This window comes from Boleophthalmus pectinirostris, unplaced genomic scaffold (assembly GCF_026225935.1).
Source record: "Boleophthalmus pectinirostris isolate CB_2022bp ecotype Guang Dong unplaced genomic scaffold, ASM2622593v1 HiC_scaffold_7, whole genome shotgun sequence".
NCBI classification, from domain to species: Eukaryota; Metazoa; Chordata; class Actinopteri; order Gobiiformes; family Gobiidae; genus Boleophthalmus; species Boleophthalmus pectinirostris.
Genome location: NW_026571473.1, coordinates 8233175 through 8254454, shown reverse-complemented (window position 1 = coordinate 8254454; position 21280 = coordinate 8233175). Strand labels below are relative to the sequence as shown.

Here is a 21280-nt window from a genome sequence, read left to right as displayed (position 1 = left end):
ATGAAAGCCCTCTCAGAGTAAGGATGTATGTTTTTTCTTAGTTTTTCAGTTCATTGAAAACAACCAAAAAGAATGAATGAAGAGCATGCTTTTATTTAACTCTATTTTGGCTAAAGAGTTACACATGTGGCTTTAAAGATGCAGTGTGTAGCATTTCTGGTGGCACTCTGATTCCCGCACTGTTTAAACAAAGCTCTTGTCTTTCTTGTATATTTAAGGAGGAAAACGTCTCTTTTGTTTGCTGGTTGCTGTTGGGACGAGGTCATGTGACACCAAACACTGAGCGTTACCAGTCACACACATAAACAAACCCCTCACCACAGACTTTAAACTCAACACAAATGACTTTACTGAGGAAAGACTGAATTGTCTCACAGTGTCGCAATTTCCTGAAATCTTTTAGCGATGACTTCAAGTTTTATTTCATGTCCAAATTGGCCTGATGAACGAAATACAAAGGAACAATAAAAACAGTCTTGAATCTTCAAAGCAATAACGTAATTTAGTCACTTCCTTATGTTTCAGTATGATTTTTATCCCCTTATAACACTGGGACACATATGTTATTGCCTTATTTGTCTGGAATGTTCCACGGTATGACAGTAAATGTATTTATTTCCATGAAGCCAAGAAGGTGACACCATCAAGCCAAGGTCAGATCTGCGGAGAAGTGGCATTGCTCACATAGAATGCATGCCTTTTTGTCTCTGTGGTGTTTATTCATTTACAACCTGGTGGTGTTATCGACTCGTGTCCATGGAGATAGATCAGTTTAATGCCATAATTTGGGACATTCCAGGCAAACAAATAACATCTCTGTGAGACAAGCAATTGGTGGACAATAGATCCATATTACACTCATTTTACCCTATTTTCTGATCTGTTATAATGTTGTTTCCTCATCAAAAACCACCTTGTGATGTCATGTGGTAATACAGAAAGTAGTCTGCTGTGTTTTTAAGCCTATACACCTTTTCAAAGAATCATTTAGATAATTTCAGCCCTGGAATTATCATGACATCACAAGGCAGAACAGAGCATTTTGCGTTTTGGCGATGTAGACTAATAAACCAGGATTATTCAAACATGTGAATGAAACAAAACTCAACTCTGGGTATGTTTTTGAAGAGGAAACAACATTATAACATGATTTAAAGCTCAAAAGAATCCATTTTGTGTAATATAGGCACTTGAAGAAATTATAAATATATTTGCAGTTCTATTAAGTTTGATATAAAACATGGAGTCTGCAGGATCCATATGGTAACTTTTTTATTTCTTTCCTGTTGCACATTTTGAGCTATTATTATTTTCTAATATTATAAAAACAGAGCAGATTTTCACAGGCTGTCAACTCAAATCATGTGACAAAAACCTTTCAGTAATTTCACCCTCATTAGTCCATAAAGTGAATGGTTTCTGGAGCTCTGTTAAAATTCAAACTGATTGTAGCAGAAGACTGTAATTGGCCTGTATCTTTGTGGGATTTCTTGGCTGTTTTTTGTGTGTTAAATAAATGGTGACTAATTTCCAGCAAATTACCTTAAACCTGGAGAGAAAATAAGCTTGTATGTAGACTGTTTCCAGTTCGTTCTTTTCCCATTAGGGTCTTGGTGAGGATGTCCAATGTGAAAAATATTTGCTTAGGAATAATATTGTTATAATTGTTATTAAAGATGCATTGTGTAACTTTTCGGTTGGGGGTCTTGTTTCTGTGGAGATGTTATTGCTTTGCTTTGACTGTTCCACAAACATTAAAATAGATCTACGTTACATGTATTCAGTTACAGGTGGGTTTATAGCTCAAAAACACCTAGATAAACAGGCATTCTGACTGAGAGCGGGGTTGCCTTTCCACAGATCTGACCAGTAATATGGCTTGCTTTGGTATCTGTGCTGACAGATTTAATACCATACTGTAAGACAAAACAATAACATTTAACAGATCCTTCACCAGAAAAGTTGCGTCACCTGCTTGTCGTCATGGAGATGTTATTGCTTTGTCTAGAATGTTCCATAGTAGACATTAAATCTATCTATATCAAGGGAGACAGCATTACAGGTTAGATCTGTGGAGAGGCAATCCTATTCACTGAGAGAATTATTGTATTTTTGAGCAACAGAAACACTTGTAATGAATAAATGCTGGATAAATGGATTAATGTCATACCATGGAACACTCCAGGGAAAGCAATAACATCTCCATGGAGACAAGCAGGTGATGGACCCTCCACTAGAAAAGTTTCACATTGCACCTTAAAAGTGTATTTTTAAACAGGTACTTTAATACTTTTATTTTTTTCATATGATACTTTTACTTTTACTTGAGTAACTTTTTTCCTCTGTATTTGTACTTAAAGGTGCGCTGTGTCACTTTTTATGAGGAGAGTCCATCAAATGATTTTTGTCATTGACATTGTCTGGAATGTTTCACAGTATGGCATTAAACCTTTCTATCTTCATGGAGACCAAACCTGACCAAGTTACACATAAGATCTGTGGAGAGGCGACCCCAGTCAAAGTCAGAATGCCTGTTTTTCTAGGTATTTTTGAGCTATAAAACTACCTGTAATAGAATAAATGTAAGGAGAGCTGTTTAATGTCATACTGTGGAACATTCAAAGCAGAGTAATGACATATACATAGAAACAACCAGGTGACAGACCCTCCTCCAGAAAAATTACACAGTGCACCTTTAAGTAACAAAAATTTGTATTTCATCCACCACTGCCTAAGTTTCAGCAAATCCCCTTAAACCTGGAGTCTGAGGAGCCAAACTGCTCTGGTGGGTGGACAGCTCCAGTTTGTGTCTTGCTGAAGTTAAATCCTCACGTGAGACACAGATGACTCCACTTACTGCTCTGGACCAGGAGACCACTGAAAAAGCTCTGTTTGTTTCTCTGTAATTCACTTAAATCAACATCTCCCAGCTCTGTGCATGAGCAGGGCAGCTCCTCTATTGTTGCAGATGTGTTTGTGGAGGTCCTTTTCCACCTTATTGCTTCCTTTTGTTGGACCTAAGAGCATTCTTCTACCATGAGTTCATTGTTGTGTTTAGTGGTTCTATGTGTTTCCTGAAGGTGAGATTGGAGGATTATTTTGGCTAACACAACACATCCTTCTTGTAAAGCTAACATTACGTGACATTTACTCATTGATTAATTGATAATTGAGTAATTAATTGATTGAGCTATGTTTTTGTTGTTTTTTTTATTAGAATTGTAACAGGCACTGAAGTTATTATATAGCAATATATATTACCCCCCCAAAAAGTTTTTTTTGTTTCATTCACACAATCTGAGTAACCCTTTATTATTAGTCTGTCTACATCTCCAAAGCTCAAAATGTTCTGTTCCACCTTGTGATGTCATGTGGTAGTTTTCAAGTTAACAGTTACATTTTATGTTTAGTTCAGTAGAGATTGGCAATTCCAGGTCTGGAATTATCTAAATGATTCTAGTGAAACTTTATGGAGTTTAAAAACACAGTGTAATGCTTTCTGTATTACCACATGACATCACAAGGTGGAACAGAACTGTTTTCTGTTTGAGAGAAAACCTCAATAATATGCAGGGTTTGTGTGTTAAACATTTGACACATGTTTGTGATGATGTTTGTGATGAGGAAAGAACATTATAACAAAGCTCAGAAAATAGCGTTACATACGCCCTTTAAATACAGGAGTCAGTACCAAGGATTATTATTTGACGTAGTTAGTCGATAAAATATAAAAAGTCTCACCTAATTAGGAATAATGACACTAAAAATTGAGCTGCTGCATTATGCATTGAGCCACTATTATTACACCCCTAGATTGTATGCTTTCTACAGAACTCATAAGGCTCATTTACACTGATTTAATTTGTCATCACTGCTATAGGCTGATAACGTGTGGTTTGGGCTTGAGCTTACATAGATCTAAGGAGCATATATAATGCCATGGGTGAGAGCATTAAGTGTAATGATCTGAAAACTTACAGCGGTCATGGGAGCTGCTTTAACTCAACATGTCTCAGCTTTTCCATCTCTGAAAATCTGGATCTACTCTTTATTCCATTTGGAGCAGCCAGGTTATGCATTTATGTGAGATTTACAAAGAGTTTTGATCAGGACAAATGAGAGGTACACTGAACTAAATCTGGGTCATGTGAAAAGGGGCAAATGCCTTTTAAAGATGCACTATGTAACATTTCTGTGGAGGGTCTGTTACCTGCTTGCTGAAGAAAAGTTACATAGTGCACCTTTAACTATACATAGATGTATGTTTTTAGGCATTGGCTAATTATTTAATTATTTAACCACCCCTGAATAAACCACATCTGGACCACGTTTGGTGAATGTAGAAATGTTAAATATATATACAGTATATATAATATAATATATGTTCTTGGCAGTTTTTTTTTTTTTTCTTTTTAGACAGGTCTTACCATAAAATACCATATTAACATTTGTATATGGCTTTTTGGACTGTCTAGCAGAAGATTACAAATTATGCTCTATCTCTCAATGAAAACAGTTGATGCTCAATGCTTATATTTGGACCCGATTCAAGTTTCTTCATATTTAGAGGATTTGGACTGAATCTTAAACCGTATGTTTCATTTTAGTGAGATAAATCCTATAGCTACTTTTCCAGCAGCCACAGACTCTCAGTCAAACAAGAGAAGCCTTGTTGTCTGAAGTGTTTAGTGCAGAGTCAGTGAACAGCTGCAGAGACTGGAGGAGGTTCAGACCGCTTCATTAAGAGACACTACAAAGTCCAGCTGAGAATAGGCCGGACTTTGGTAGAAGGGCAAATGTGGTCACTGACACATGGACTGGAGATGGCTTGATACTTTGGTTAAACCTTATTTTAAAAAACAAATTAATAAAATCTATAAATAAAGCAATAGTTATGGAGCTAAATTATTCCCTGATTGTGGGAAAGATGGACTGGCGTGGGTAGTGTTGTGTTTTAATTTTTGTTTTTCCTCGAGTGATGCAGAAAAGAGGGAGCCACTGTCTGTGTGAATGTTCATGTATGTTGTTTTATTTAAAGGTGCACTATGTAAATTTTTAGCTGGGGTTTCATCACCTGCTTCTTTCTATGGATATGCAGTATGACACATGATACAGTATAACATTTAACACCTCTACCTTACATTTATTTAATTTAATGGGTTGCCTCTCCACAGATCTGACCTGTAACTTGGTCTGATTTGGTCTTCATGAAGATAGAAAGGCGCTGTAACCTGCTTGTCTCCCTTGTGATAGGTTTAATCTATACTGTGGAACATTCTAGATAAAGCAATAACATTTCCATGGAGACAAGCAGGTGGCGGATCTCCCATGAGAAAAATTACATAGTGCACCTTTCACCCAGTTCACTTAATTTCTACATGTGTCTTATATTTGTACATTTTCTGACTTTCTTCTTTGTTTGTTGTTTGTTTGCAGAGATTGGACCAGTGACCATAACCACAGACCCCAAGAAGTTCCAATATGAGCTGAGGGAGCTGTACGTTCAGGTGGGTTCATAAGTCACACTTTATTTTCCTTTTAATACTTTCAACATTTCAAACACAGCTTAAGTCTGGCCTTGATAAAACCCACAAGAACATCTGGAGAAACAAACAAACCCCATCAGATAACACGTGTTTCCGTTCATTTGTTTTTCTCATGTCGTGGAAAAATTATGTGAAATATGAAGTGAATTCATTTTAGCCGAAGCATTCCAACAGGTCATGTCATACGATAGCTGTTATATCATAGCATCAACAAACACAAGATAGCCCAAACTACAAAATTAAAACTGGGAATGCTTATTTAAAACATCTTGACTAAATAAATACTAATGCAAAAAGGCAAAAAGGTTTGTCTGCATGCTACTTGTAACTACTTTAAAGGTTCTGTATTACTCAAAATTGATTCCTGTGAGCTTTAAGCCATGTTGTAATGCTCTTAACTTCTCAAAAACATGCCCGGAGTTGTGATTTGTTTCATTCACACATGTTTGAGTAAGACTATATTATTAGTCTGTCTACATCTCCAAAGCTCAAAATGCTCTAGTCCACCTTGTGATGTCATGAAGCAGTATTTTTCAAGTGAACAGCTAGCTCTTGGCCTGAGTTTAATAGAGATTGGCAATTCCAGGGCTGAAATCATCCAAATGATTTTAGTGAAGGTGTATGGAGAGTAGAAACACAGTGGAGCACTTCCTGTATCACCACAAGAAATCCCAGGTGTGTTTTCAGAATGAGAGAATAACTCAGCCTAAATATGCATGCGTGAATGAAACAAAACACAACTCAGAGTATGTTTGTGATGAGGAAAGAACATTGTAACATAGATCAGAAAATAGCGCAATATTAGACCTTTAATTTAACATTGCATTATGAATTATTTTTATTATAAACTGCTAATTTAGGAAAATACTTAATACTGATTTTGAGGCCAAGCACGGACTAAAATGTGGGTGTAAAATCCCTCACTCGTCCAGATAGAAATTCAATTTGTCAACCGGACAAAATTTAATTTGGTCAAAAAAAAACAAAAACATAACATGCCACCTCGAGAAAGTTACATATTGTTGCTTTAAGATTACAGTGCAGTCTTACTGTTTCTGATCAGATATAAGGTCAAAATTTGTCCATTTATGTGCCTTTTCCGTTATTAATCTTGTTCAATTGAGTATCTAGTTTTGATACTATAGCTTTATTATTGAGTATCATAATGACTTTTCTGACAACCCCCAGACCATTTTTCTCAGACACTTTTTTTTGCCTATATTAATTTTTCCTGTTGCTTCACTCATGGGCTGTGATTCCTTCCGTCACCTCTTCACCTCCACATCTTCGGAGCAGGTTTTGGCCGGTGTAGATGGAACAGAGATCTAATGGGAGACATGATTTTGTAACTGTTTTGACAAGGTTTTGTTGGATCTCTGTGTTAAATCTGTGTCCTTGGGGTCAGTTTGTTCCAGATGTTTTTGGGTGATTACCTACTGGAGTGATAGCTGATATGCAATAGTGGAGGAGGTTTGTGGTGATTGAAACTAACACTACAGGTTTCAAAAAAATAGATACCCAGATTTATTGATACTAAGACTAATATCAGATCTAGACATTAATTAACAGGTATTAATACTTCTTTGATGTTGTGATGCGCTCTAAAGCTTCTGCTCTGTCTGAAGCAGTTACTCAACTTAGACATTAATCTTTATTTTAACACATTTTGTATTTCTTCTTGAGTTTTGAGATGTACATTCCACCATAGAACCATAGAACCCCCCAGCATGATATCACTGCAAAGTATCAATATTGTTCTCTAAAGATGCACTATGTCATTTTTCTGGTGGAGGGTCTGCAAACAGCTTGTCTCCATGCTGATGTTATTAAAATGTTTCATATCCAGCTTTCATGCTATATTCTGAAGTAAGGCAACCACCAAGTTATGATATTTTGTTTGTAGCAATTTATGCCTTAAATGTATGCAGTATTTTTCTTTGTGAGTAAGTAAGACTTTATTTATAGATCATCTTTCACAGATAAAAAAAGCACAGTGCTTTACAGAGTGCAATAAACAACATGTGAAAAGAGAAATTGCAGACACAGTCAATTACAAAACAGTCAGTAAGGTCTGCCTCATGGAGGGCTAGGGGCAGGGCATTTCATAATTTGGGGGCCACAGCCTGAAAGGACTGGTCCCCTCGTGTTTTAAAGCAGGTCTTTGGGATCATCAGGAGGCCCTGACCAGAGCAAGTAACTGAGGTGCCTGGGGTGCCTGTCCATTTAGAGATAAAACTGGGGTGATATGTGTTTGCCGTTTGAGTAATGAGTTTGCTGTGTCCAGGGCGGAGGTGACTGTCCTGAGATGAGTGTTGGAGCCATAAAGATTGCACTGGAGATCTCTCTGCCTGGATCCTTCATCTATGTGTTCACTGACGCCCGCTCCAAAGACTACAGACTCACTCATGAGGTCCTGCAGCTCATTCAGCAGAAGCAGTCACAGGTACGACACTTTATATCACTTATTTTGGACAGTAGAATTGACTGTAGGCTACTTTTACTGAATTAATGAGTACCATGATATGTGCCTTTAAATAATACCCAGCCCATGTCGCTAATTAAAAACTGTGACTTCTGTTGCCTTGTCTTGTAAATTGCTGTTTTCATAAAGAAAGGTTTTTTATGTTATTTTATAATATGTTATTTTAACATAATGCCATCTTAAGGCCCCCCCACACACTACAGGAGAATTTGTCAGATTTTGGCTGCGATTTGTTTCTCCGGAATTCAAAGACTTTGTGTCTTCATGAAGCTTTGAAGCTGCTGTGCTCTTCATGTGTGTGGTGTCAGTGTGACTCTGAGCTGCTCAGATTGTAACCCCGAAACATCAGCAACACTACAACAACAGCCAATAAAACCGAGTGTCAGGGATAGAGGAGTGACAGACACAGAGGAGCAAGATACAAACTCGAGATATAGCAAAAATAATGAGAAGACTTTATTACTCTCCTCTCCGAAAGTGGTAAATTTAAATTGCAGCATCTCATCCACATTGTCCATAGAAATTGTCCTTCACAAATAATGACATCCAGTCCACAAAACCGCCCTATTAATCCAGTTTGAGGCGTTCTTTGAAAGTAAAAAGACGAGAGTAGTTCCTCACGTGTGTCTGTTTACATCCACACAGCACACACATCGAGGTGAAACTGCAGATTAACGACAGTGACTCTACTTCCTATGTACTTTACCTCCAATCTTTTATACTTAAAAAATTATGTATCTGAAGTTGTGCACCACATTTCACAAATAATAATAACACAGTTTTGACTTGTATCTAAACTAGAAGTGCAGTGCTCTAATCTTTGAACACTTAAGAGTCTCAAAGTGAGTGGTTTTACTGTAGACAGGAAACAGCTGACGTGAGGTGCTCTCTAAACTTTATAGCTTGTGGTCCGCAGCCATATCCCACTGCAGTCTTTGCGATCAGAAAATTTAAGTCTCATAAGATTATCCTCCTGTCTGTGGTGTATGCTTTTTGTCGCCCGTTTAAAAATCATTAAGACGGAAAAATCCTGTAGTGAGTGGTGGCCTTTCCTATGCACTGAATCTGGAGATATGTGCACCTTCTAAACTTTAAGAGGCAGATTTTTTTTTGGCCAACCAGCTGTTTAAAGAATATGTAAAAAGCTTTAACTGAACATTTTACTACAAAGTCGACACTCCAGAAAATGTGATAGCACAGCTTTTTTATCCAGTTTGTTGTAAAGTTAAAAATAAAACAATCATTTGGGGAGAACAGATTACCTGTATACACATACACTATCAGTGATGTTAGGACTCACTCTCTCATCCAGTATTTTTTTTTCTATATGTTTACAACTTTCTAAATTTGATATACAGTAAACAGAGGACATCAAATATATGAAGTTAGATATATGGAATTATGTAGCAAAGAAAAAGTTATTTCCATATATTTTACTTCATATATTTGATGTAGAAAGTTGTAAATATACAGAAAATCTGTGAATGAGCTCATTAAAAAATTAACCCAGTTTTGTATTGGTTAAGAAAGCACTATGTATGTAATAGTATTGTGTGTGTGTGTGTGTGTGTGTGTGTAGGTGGTATTTGTCCTGACAGGAGACTGCGATGACAGAGCTCACATTGGCTACAAAGCCTATGAAGAGATCGCCTCCACCAGCTCCGGACAGGTTTTCCATCTGGACAAGAAACAGGTCAATGAGGTAAGAACGCCATCACAAACTCTACTTTCAAGCTCCATTTATTTCCCTTTTTCATTTTTATGCCATGAAATAAAAACGCTGTGGTTTTGTATTAGTCACAGTGTTGAGTATTTCAACTTGGCCTAAATTTGTGTTCACTCCAACATAAATTAAAGTGGTTTAAATGGTTTCACAATTTCTTCACCCATGTCCAAGTTTGGCTTCTACATCAAATGCACAGGAAAAGCTTTAATTGATTTATGCATAAAATGAATTCTTCCAAGAAATGTAAATGATTGCTTTTGAATCGGGACCAAACCAGGCCTAACCATGCTGATTTTATTACTGTAAGATATGGTGCTTGGACGGCACTTGGCATTTTTACTTTTTCTGGGCCTGTTTCTTGAAAATAGTTTTACCTTTTTATTTGTGTGACATTTTTCAAGTTTAAAGTACAGTTTTGTCTTCAGCTTTGCCAAATGAAATAAATAACCAACCCTGGACTTCCTCCCATTAACACAGATAAAACTTATGTCCGTTTGTCATAAATTCTGGCTGATTAAAATTGAAGTGTAGCTTTTCAAATAGAGGATCAGCCAAGTGCTTGTCTCAATAGGGACAATGTTATTGCTTTGCCTCAAATGTTCCAGAGTATGATATTAAACTAATCTACTTCATATCTTGCATTAATTAAATTACATGTCTTTGTAGCAATGTAAAATACATGGAAAAAACATGCATTCTTACTGTACACAAAACCATAACAACTCCATGGAGACGAACAGGTGGCCAGCCCTCCTCCATAAAAGTTTACATAGTATACCCCCATTTTACCCATGAACATGTTAGCGACTCTAACAGTCTTCTATTACTTAAGCTACTTTACATAAAATTAAGTAAAATGCCATCCCTTCAAACAAATTCACACGTAATTTCTCAGACCCCCATTTCTAAAAATCCCTGGGGACCTCCTGAGTGTCTTTGGGGACCCATATTTGGGTCCTGATCCCTAGGTTGGAAATGAGTGGTCTATAGAATACTGTGATCTGAAACAGTTGTCCTAGTTGGTCTGGTCCTGGATTGGTCCAAGTTTAGTTCTGGATTCAATAGTCCCAATGTTGTAGACATAACAGAGGACCACAGCTGTGCACAAGGTCGCCCCTCCTCACATGAGCACAGCTTTCATCAGAAGTGTCACAGGCCTGTGAGCTGACCCTGCTCCCTCTGTCCCAGTGGAAGAGAGACCCACTGCTACTGTGCAAGACCCCCCTATATTTAAACAGCAGTGGTTTTAGCGGGATGGTTTTGATAGAGCCAAATAATTTACTTTAACAATACTTTTTGAATAATTCTGTGTTGTGTAGACTTTATGACAATGAACCATATTGAACCAAAAATCTTCAGACACAGCAGTGCCTACTAGGGGTGTAACGATATCCAAGTGTCACGATACGATATCATAATATTTATTGCGATATCGTTGAAAAGCTCTCGATATGGTGGGGAGGCTCACGATTAGGGAGATAACAATATTCAAATCTCTTGGTACGATATTTTCACGATATATATCTCACGTTACGATATTTATTGCAATATTTTGTGGAGGTTAAACAGGTTAAACACCTCTTAAAATGCCTTGACAAGATTTAATCCAAAGAACTAAGATTTAAAAGTGTTTAGAACTGTTATGTCTTCTTGTAGTCTACACTGAAATGGAGCAAAGGATCATGGTCTGTGTAGTTCCCTCTGTCTTTTTTTTAGCTGTTGCTGCACCATAACTCTTAATTTAAGCAAAGAGACTTGTAATTCCATATATATTGTGATGGTCCACGATATTATTGCGAGAACTTTGACGATACATTATCACAATATTTCAATTATTGTTACATCCCTAGTGCCTACAGTTAGCATCACACCCCCAGGGACTGTTAATGACATCAGCTGCAAAGTATCAATTGTAAAACACCCTTGTTAAAACAAAATGATTTTGTTACATAGTGAAAATAATCATCAACAGACTTTTTAGATTGGCTGTATATGTACATGTAGATTTTGTGTGAATAGATAGAACATATGTCTATCTTATATGTAACTAGAATAGAAGAAAATTGTTAGTAAAAAATAAGTGTAATTTTTTTTTAGGTGCTTAAATGGGTGGAAGAAGCCGTGCAGTCGTCTAAAGTCCATCTGCTGTCCACTGACCACTTCGCTGGGATCAGCAACACATGGCAGATTCCCTTTGACCCCAGCCTCAAGGAGGTCACTGTAGCTCTGAGCGGTCCAGCGCCAAACATTCAGATTGTAAATCCACAGGGTACGGAACATTTAAACATCCATGAAATACCAAAATAACTACTTTTACAGATTTTACTGATGAACTTTGTAATACTGATTATTGTAATACTATCTGGGGTACAGTATTGAAAATATATTGTAGGGCTGTGCTATTAATTGAATTTCAATGACATTTACAATTATGATTATTACTCAAAAAATCAATTACAAAAATTGTGTAATTGAGTAATAGATATAATTAACAAGTTTTTGGTAAAAGTACAATTTTGTTGCCTGTCTGGAAAAAGGAAATCACTATTACAGTTGACATTTTCACTGTTGTAATAATTTCCAAAATGTGTAAATATATGTATAATAAAAGCCTGTGCTGGGATTGTTTAACAAAGAAATATTGTTCTAAAAATGTCAGTATATTAAAATGTAAAGCCGTCGTGTGTTAAACTGTGATGGGTCCTGCCCTAAAATACATATATTTGTAATCCCCAGGTAAAATCATAGGGAAGAATGACGGACTGAAGGAGCTTTTGCACATCCCCAACTCGGCCATAGTCGTGAATATAAAGGACCCTCAGCCTGGGACATGGTCTATCAAGGTAAGCTGTTCATACTTACTGTAAACAGCCAGTGTGTGTGTTATCTTCAGTGTAGTTAACACAACTCCCTCCTTCAGACAGCTACAAGACTGTGACCAGGGGCCTCATTTATAAATCTTGCTTACGCAAAAATCCGTGCGTGCGCGCTTCCTACGCCAACCGCGGTATTTATAAAACTTGCCTAAGGCGTGGCTTTTTGCTTAACTCTACGCCAACTCGGGACCTCCTGTAAGTTCTACGCAAAGTCTGGAGACACGGGGAAAAAGTGACACTCGTGGAGAGAAGCAGAAGTGAACAGAGTTTGAGGAAGTGTTTGATCAGAAAATCCACGTATATAGAAGAATTACCTTCTGATTTGCGCATTTAAGTGTTTGGTTCGCTAAAATACGGAGAAGGGCTGTTTATTCCACTCATTATTCTCCACAATATTATACATTTGACACTCATGCACGAGCGCGGCCACGTTCCCGGAGTCGGTGTAGCGCAGAGTCCCATAGTCCACACCGCGACCATAGACTTCTATAGAACTCAGACTGTGACCAACACAGAGGACGAAATAATGACCCAACCTGAGAGAAAACTCTTCCCTTGGACGCAGCAGGAGCCAGACTTTGATTTAATGAACCCAACTTTAACACTTTTACTTTAGTCTTTATGCACCGAGCGGCAGAGTGACCCGAGTCTGCGGACAACACGAAGCCCACTGCCCGAACCTGACCCGAACCAAAATCTTCCCTACATTTTTGTGTAATGGGGAACTCTTGTACATGAGAGCTGCTCTCTGACTGTATGAAGAACAGAATAATGCCCGTGCCCGTCCCGACCCAGACCCACACTCACAGACCCAGACTCACACTCACAGACCCAGACTCACACTCACAGACCCAGACCCACACTCACAGGTTCAGCAGTTTGGATGTTTCGTGTGGACTTTAATTGGCAGAATAACATCTGTATCTGATGTGTTTCATGCTAAATCTGTGTCCTCGTATCCTCGTGTCCCTCCCTCGCTCCTTTCGCTCTCCAGGGGAGGGCATCTGAATCTCTCGCACACGCTCATAATTTGACCATTCAGATCAGCGCGTGCACATATCTACGTGTATATGCATAAATACAGGGCCAGTCCTCACACACTTCATAGACAGACTTAAAAATATAGCGATAAAACTCTTGAAACAGCGAAAAAACACATGGGCTTTACTGCAAAGATGTGCTGCCTAAATATTATGAAATATGATTAAATGAACAGATGAGTCATTGTTGTCACTTTTAGTTTTGTATTTATTTATTAAACAAGGTTTAATAAAGTCTTTAATGCAGTCTTTGTCGTGATCACGTGGTGCTGCGTGGAGCATCCTCCTCCCTCTGTCCCGCGTGTCTCGGTCAAACCCACTGATTATCGGCTCATGTTTAGGGAAATCTCATTCACGAGTCACTTTACATGCTCCTTTTATGGTGAGGTGGAGGTGTGGAGAGGGCGTGACATGACGTAGGTTTACGTGCGCAAATTCGAGTTGCAGGTGGGATTTATAAAGCAAAGGTTTGGTGCGTGCAGTGGGTTTTCTAAATATGGAGTTTGCGTGGCGCACGCCTTGTCGTAGCTACTAGGCGTACGCACTAACTTACGCCAACTCCTGCGCAGTTTTTATAGATGAGGCCCCAGATCTTTGTCAGAACTGAAAAGGCCTCTTGTTCATAGACTGTAGAAGTATGCTGCAGCCATCCTTGGGAAAAAAGGCAAAATAGCGAAATAATAAAAACACCAAGATCATGTAGAACTGGGTTAGTATTTTAAAGTGTATATGACAGGTTAGACTACTGCTGCAGTAGTCTAACCTGTGGCAGTAGATATGACATACGTAGAGGTAATTTAATTCCACAACTGTAACTTAGCTACCACAAATTTAACAAGGGCCAAAACCTGTCTAAATTGCACAATAGTTATAATTAGACTAATAAAAATAGATCACAAGACCTTAATTTTTAAAATCAGTATTTATTTTTTACAGAAAAATGTGCATGTAAATTGTCCCTGAATTTGATGACATAATGAGGGACTGTTTTAGAACTGGCAGTTGCTTCTTTTCCACAAATTGCCCTTAACTGATGTAAAACTATGATAATATTTCTCACAGATACTATCCCACCAAACCAAGAAATAAGAAAAATATGAAAACCTGTGACATGCTTCAATACAAAGTGAATTGAAGTCAAAATTCGCTCCAGTGCTCGTTTCTTATTCATATAGCTATGTCCACAGATAAATACAGTCTATGATTCACTCTTAAACACCTTTAACCAGCTGACAGGATTCAGTTTTCTGGGGTGACCTTAAATGGAAGTGTGTGTGAACTGACAGAGCATTTCCAGAGGTGCCTATCTTTTAAAGTGACTATGATTCACTCTTAAACACTTTTGTCCAGTTTACAGGATTTGGTTTTCCATTGTGACCTTACCTGGGAGTGTGTGTAAAATGACAGGCTTTTCCTTAATAATTTCCAGAGGTGCCTGTCTTTTAAAGTGACTTACAGCGTTCACCTTGAAATGAGGTCACACCCCTGGAGACAGCTGGCCTCAGGGAAGCCCATGTAACTGCAGCAATAAATCCACTTAAATACAGTGATATGTAATCAGGGTAGCATGTGAGGGGGCTAGAAGGGTTTTTGAGGATGTGACAATTCAAATATTATCAGATAGTGAGAAAACATGTAGAAAATGTGTGTTAAAGGTGCATTGTGTAACTTTTTTGGAGCAGGGTCCATCAAATGCTTTTCTCCAGATGTTATTGCTTTGTCTGTAATGTTTCACAGTATGGTATTAAACCTTTCTATCTTCATAGAGACCAAACCAGACCAGTTACAGGTCAGATCAGTGCATCTGACATCACAATCACAGTTTTTTCTAGGTATTTTTCAGTTATAAAATCACCTGTAACTGAATAATTGCAAAGAAGAGCTGTTTAATGTCATGCTGTGGAATATTCCAGGCAGAGCAATGACATCTCCATAAAAACAATCAGGTGACAGGCCCCCATCCACAAAGTCACATAGTGCACCTTTAAATGTTATATTATGCATTATTTGTACTATTGTATGAGCTTAGATTGTTGGCAGAGAGTTTTCATTGAGAACTGTACTTTCAGAATGCAGCCATTATAGTGATTCATTTCACTAAATCACTTAAACAGAAAAGCTAAAACAAACTCCATCCTCTATCAAACTATTCTTCTTACATGAAATACAGCTGCATTGCTTCACTAGTTGTTTTTCGCATTAGCAGCCTGATCCACACAAATCTGACAGACTAAAAATATCCAGAGATCATGTGATGCCTGTATCCCGGGACATGGAAGAAATGTGGGGAAATACTTGAGACAGATTTTTCTTCATTCATAATGCATTTCAAATGGGACAGTATTAGAATTATTATATTAGTAGAGTTTGTCACTGAGATGTAGAGCAGAGTTGGCTGTAGAGTTTGCTTTATTTGTTAATATTTAGTATATATTAATATGAGAGATATCCAATATATTGGACCATTTATAGGCACTTTTTAGCATTTTTGACTTCCATACTTTTTGTATGTATCCTCAGTGTTAATGAATATTGCTGGCCTTTTGGTGCCAGAGATCCATCACTTGTACCACTTGTGAAATTAGAGAATTAGCCACTTTAATGACCAGGGCACTCGTTATAGTCACATTACCTTCTTTATGACTGGCTAAAGGTTGAGGCAAGTTAGAGGCTGTTTTCAGGGGTTTAAAGTCTGGGTTTGTATTGTGTTTCATGTTTGTAGCATAGCATAAGTCCTTTTCACAACCAGAGTGGAGTTCTGCTGTCAGTAACACAACAGCAACTAGCATGCTAATGCACACTTCCTAATTATTGGACAATAAAACTCTGTATAATTAGATGCAGACAGCATGCAATAGACTTATTTTGACCTCAAGAGCTGCTTGTACAATATATCTGTACTGGGAAAGAGAAATTGTGCTTAAATACATGAGAAACTCAGGTGCAGGGCTATACTTGTTACTCTTCATCCTTCACTTTTGGAGACCTGTGACTCATTGTCTGTGACACCTCTGAACTGTTGCTTTAAACAGAGGAGTTTCTACTTGTCTTAAAACCTGTGTTTCAGTGCAATTACTCAGTCTCTTCTTCAGTCAGTCTTCAAAGGAGGAAAAGACAACATGAGCCACTAACAGCTCTGTGATTATACAGCTGTTTGTTTCATTTAAATGTAAAAGTTCGACACAGGGGTCTTTTCTATTTGAGCATTTTACCTTCTAAAGTGTAAATGAGTAATCATGAGAAATGCTTTGTCTGACACAATGTTCGGTCACACGGACGTTTCAACAGTTTGCAATTCATTTCACACTGCAATCAATATGTATGTATTTTGTAATGATTTTCTAGATAATCTACAAATTTCTACACTTGAATAAGATAAGAGAACCTTCATATGTCCTACAATGGGGAAATTTCATTGTTACAACACAGAGTACAAGACGAGTAGTAAAAAAATGCATCAGAAATAAAAATACTATTAAAAAAGACTAAAATCTAACCATTTAACTGAAAAACTATAATATACTTTGAATAGAGTTAAGACAGTGCTTCTCAAACTGTGGTACTTGGGGTCTATTGTGGTACTACATTAGTTTAATTGACATTTTATCCATATTTTTAGAACTATGTCAGCCACCTTCTGTATTTCTCTTTATTTAGACCTGGTTATGTCCAGTTTTAGACCTAATGTACATCTGGTGGTATTCAGAGTAGAGCAAAAATATAAGACTTTAAATCATTATGTGGCTATGATTATGTTTAATACAGTTTTCCTCTCTCTTTCAGACGTCCAGTGAAGGCAGACACTCTGTGCGTATCTCTGGCCTCAGTCACATTGACTTCAGAGCCGGGTTTTCCCGAAGACCCACGTTGGACTTTAAGAAAACCATGAGTAGACCCGTTCAAGGTCAGTGTAAAACTACAGTGAGAGAAGACCAAGACACAGATGCTGTAGATTTTCACTTTCACCTGTTTCACCTGTCACTTACATCTCCATGGAAACACAATGCACAGTATAGCCCCATTCACGCAAGTAGCCTGACCTGTGAATTGACCTGCATTTGACCAGAACAGTGTCATGTGTGAACTGATGTCCCTGTATTTCTGATCTGTCAATTTCCATAGTAAATTACTGGAAATATGTAGGGATGTAACCTGGCCCATTCTATATTGATAAATGTAACACTCTGAATTCAGTTCAAAACATCAACCTGGAACGGCTCTGGCTGAACCTGTTCAGGGAAAGGTGGAACGTCATGATGAATATTTGAATCTGATTGGTTGACAACAGCAGAACAAGCAGAAAAATGAAACTTTAGTTAAATCCAGTTGAGAGAAAAGCACAGACATTGTCCCTGTCCACAAATGCATAAAGAGCCTCCCTCTGCACAATTTTAACAAAATTATCAGTATTTCCACTAAAGTACACTTAAGTGCATCATTTTCACTTCATTTTTATTTGTTTGAGCAACATGCCTGTACTACTAAATTACAATACACAAAAAATATACATATGTTGGTACCATTTTGGTATTGGTGTAGTGGTCCTACCCCTATGTCAATTCCATGTTGTTGTGTTTGTTTTGGTTCTTTTGGGCACATAGTCTGAACCACTGTTTAACTGAGCAATCACAGCAGGCAAGATGGATTCTTGTGAGTTTGTGAACTCACAAATATCGGGTTAGGGTTATCCCTAACAACCTGTCATATACACTTTATGTATGAACAGAGCAAACAAGACAGTGTTCCAGTACTGGTGCATGTGTGTATGTGGGTAATTGCTGAGTGTTCTGGTATTTTCGACTCACTTTACTGGGAACTATGTGTGATTGTAAGTTTTGTCTATTTTCCAGGTATTCCCACACACATCCTCCTGAACACCACGGGCCTGTCTCCTCCGGCACGCGCTGACAGACTCGAGCTGCTGTCCATAAACGGTGACGTCATCAAAACTCTTCCCATCCGATATTTTCCACATCGAGAACCGTACGGACTCTACAACATCTCCGAGTTTATCCCCCCAAACGAGGCCTTCTTCCTCCGAGTCACAGGATATGACAAAGATGGCTTCATTTTTCAGCGTGTATCCAGTGTTTCCTTTTCAAATATTAAACCTGGTGAGTTAATTACTACCAGAATCTACTGACAAAAGGGCTGGGTGATGCTGCATAGTTTTCTGGTTCCTTTTCAGATTAACCAAATGAGTTTCAATATATAAATGAAGGTGCACTGTGTAACTTCTGCTTGTCTCCATAGAGATGGAATTTCCACTGTATGGCATTAATTTAATTGCAGGAGTTTTATTGCTCAAAATTATCTCTAAAAACATATGTAGCTTGGCCTGGCAGCATCACCTGCTCATCTCCATGGAGCTAGTGTAATGTGTAATGATGTACTGTGGAACGTTCTAGAAAAGCTGACCCTCCACCAGAAAAGTTACAAAGTGCACCTTTAACACACATAAAAAGTCTATTTATTCCTCCAATGGCATTCCCAGTGAACTCTGTTCCAAACCACGTTTTACTGTTTTAGGGTTGATTAAAAAGCCCCAAGCTGATCATTGACTGATTTGACAAAACTGCCCAATGTATTATATTGTCTTTTTTTTTTTTTAGATGCACCAAAAGTGTTATTGCCAACCACCACACCTGGATACTATCTTCAAAATGGAGCCATCAACTGTCAAGTCCAAAGTCTCATCCCATTCACTCTTCGTTTTAGTAGAGATGGGAGAAAACTAGGAGTGGACCAGCTCTACAGGTGAACAGACTCTCAAATACATGCACCAAACCAGGATATAAATATGTATTAAATGTCCAGTTGTTTTACTAATCTATCCTGTAGTAATAGGCAGCCCCCTTATTACATTTTCCTCTGTGTCCTTTGCACCAGTGAGTCAGTGAATGCATCATGGGAAATTGATCAGGTGACGTTGAAAGATGAGGGATACTACGAGTGTGTTGCGATCAGTAACGCCGGGACTGGAAGAGCTCGCACCTTTTTAGATGTCTCAGGTAAGACACTTTCATTGTGGCTATAGCTCAGTGGTTAGAGTGCGGACCTGTGTGTACTGTTGTTGTATCCTTGGTCAAGACACCCACATTGCCTTATATGAATGTAGTGTGTGTGAATGTGACTGATTGTTAGTTGTTAGAAGGGCCGATGGCACAGATTGACTTCTTCAGTTTTGTCACTTTACCCCAGGGCAGTATGGAGGGAATGAATAATGCACAAAATTGTAAAACAACATTGGTAAAAACACTATATACACAGGTTTTAGAATGTTAAAAATATAAGTACTATATAAATTGCTATATTATATCTTTTCAGTGGGGAAAAGTAAGTCCATAAAATGTTGCAAAGAAGGAAGAGAAAGGAAAAGAGTAGACAGTCAATAAAATACACAAATACATACAAAATATTATGAAAGAGTAAAAACAAGAGTATTAAACTTATAAAAAGTAAAACGGGCATCTGAAACTATAGATGAAATCAGCGCAGAGTTGTACACATCATAATGCTGTTAGAAATATTATTGATTTTATGCACCTTTAGCCCATTTAAAAATTTCTAAAAGCCTCTTATGGACAGGTGTTGACTTTTTTTTTGCCATAACACTTGAAACAATGTCCCTGGTTCATCCAATGTAATTGCTATGTCTATATCAAATAAACAAATAAGTAAAACAATATGAAAACAATCCCCCCATAGCTGTAACACTGCGCTGACTTCTACTGTACATGACCTAACACTAAGGCCCAGACAGGTGATAACAGTGCACTGGATTGCTGTACTTAAAGTAGTTATGTTAATTAACACTATGGAGAGAGCCACCCTGAATGAGTCCGCGCTGAGGGCCAAAAGAATGAGTCAGGAATGCACAGAGCGGGAGCTGGTGGTAAACATTAATCTGTCAACAAGAGTCATTATGCTGTGATGGATCTACCTGGAGAACAGTGAGCGTTTAAACCAGTAATGTCCTGAAAACTCTACATGTGTATACCTATTTAACCATGTGTAAACTGAGGTAAGACTTAAAGGTGCATTGTGTAACCTTTTGGTGGGGGCCCATCACCAGATTGTTTCTATGGATATGTCATTGCTCTGCTTGGAATGTTCCACAATATGGCATTAAACAGCTCTACCTTACATTTATTCAATTACAGATTAAAAAAATTAAAAAAAATAAATATAAATATAATATATATATATATATATATATATATATATATATATATATATATATATATATATATATATAATATATATATATATATATATATATATATATATATATATATACACACATATATATACACACACACACACACATATATATATATATATAACAGGTATTCTGACTGTGAGCGGGATCGCCTCCTCACAGATTTGACCAGTAACCTGGCCTGGTTTGGTCAATGAGTTTGAGAGAGAGTAAACTGCTAATAACAACTAGCATGCCAACAGTGATCTTCTGATTAACAGATAATGAAATACTTTATAATGCGATGCAGATAACACAACATAGTTTGACCTCAAGAGCTTCTTGAGGCAAGACAAATTTGTAACCTATTCTTTATTTTCAAGAAGTTAATACTAAAAGCCATTTTTTA

The 21280-nt window shown here is 37.6% G+C and overlaps 1 protein-coding gene across 1 annotated transcript in view; it reads left to right on the top strand.

The window, feature by feature from the left end:
• The window catches only part of hmcn1 (hemicentin 1), a 113264-nt gene that overhangs the window by 18054 nt on the left and 73930 nt on the right, over window positions 1-21280 (top strand). Inside the window, exons 2-10 of the mRNA XM_055164762.1 lie at window positions 5437-5507; window positions 7831-7989; window positions 9608-9730; window positions 11852-12023; window positions 12491-12597; window positions 17454-17574; window positions 18521-18784; window positions 19283-19427; window positions 19560-19681. Of these exons, the coding sequence (XP_055020737.1) occupies window positions 5437-5507; window positions 7831-7989; window positions 9608-9730; window positions 11852-12023; window positions 12491-12597; window positions 17454-17574; window positions 18521-18784; window positions 19283-19427; window positions 19560-19681 (1284 nt within the window). The remainder of the gene's footprint in view (window positions 1-5436; window positions 5508-7830; window positions 7990-9607; window positions 9731-11851; window positions 12024-12490; window positions 12598-17453; window positions 17575-18520; window positions 18785-19282; window positions 19428-19559; window positions 19682-21280) is intronic.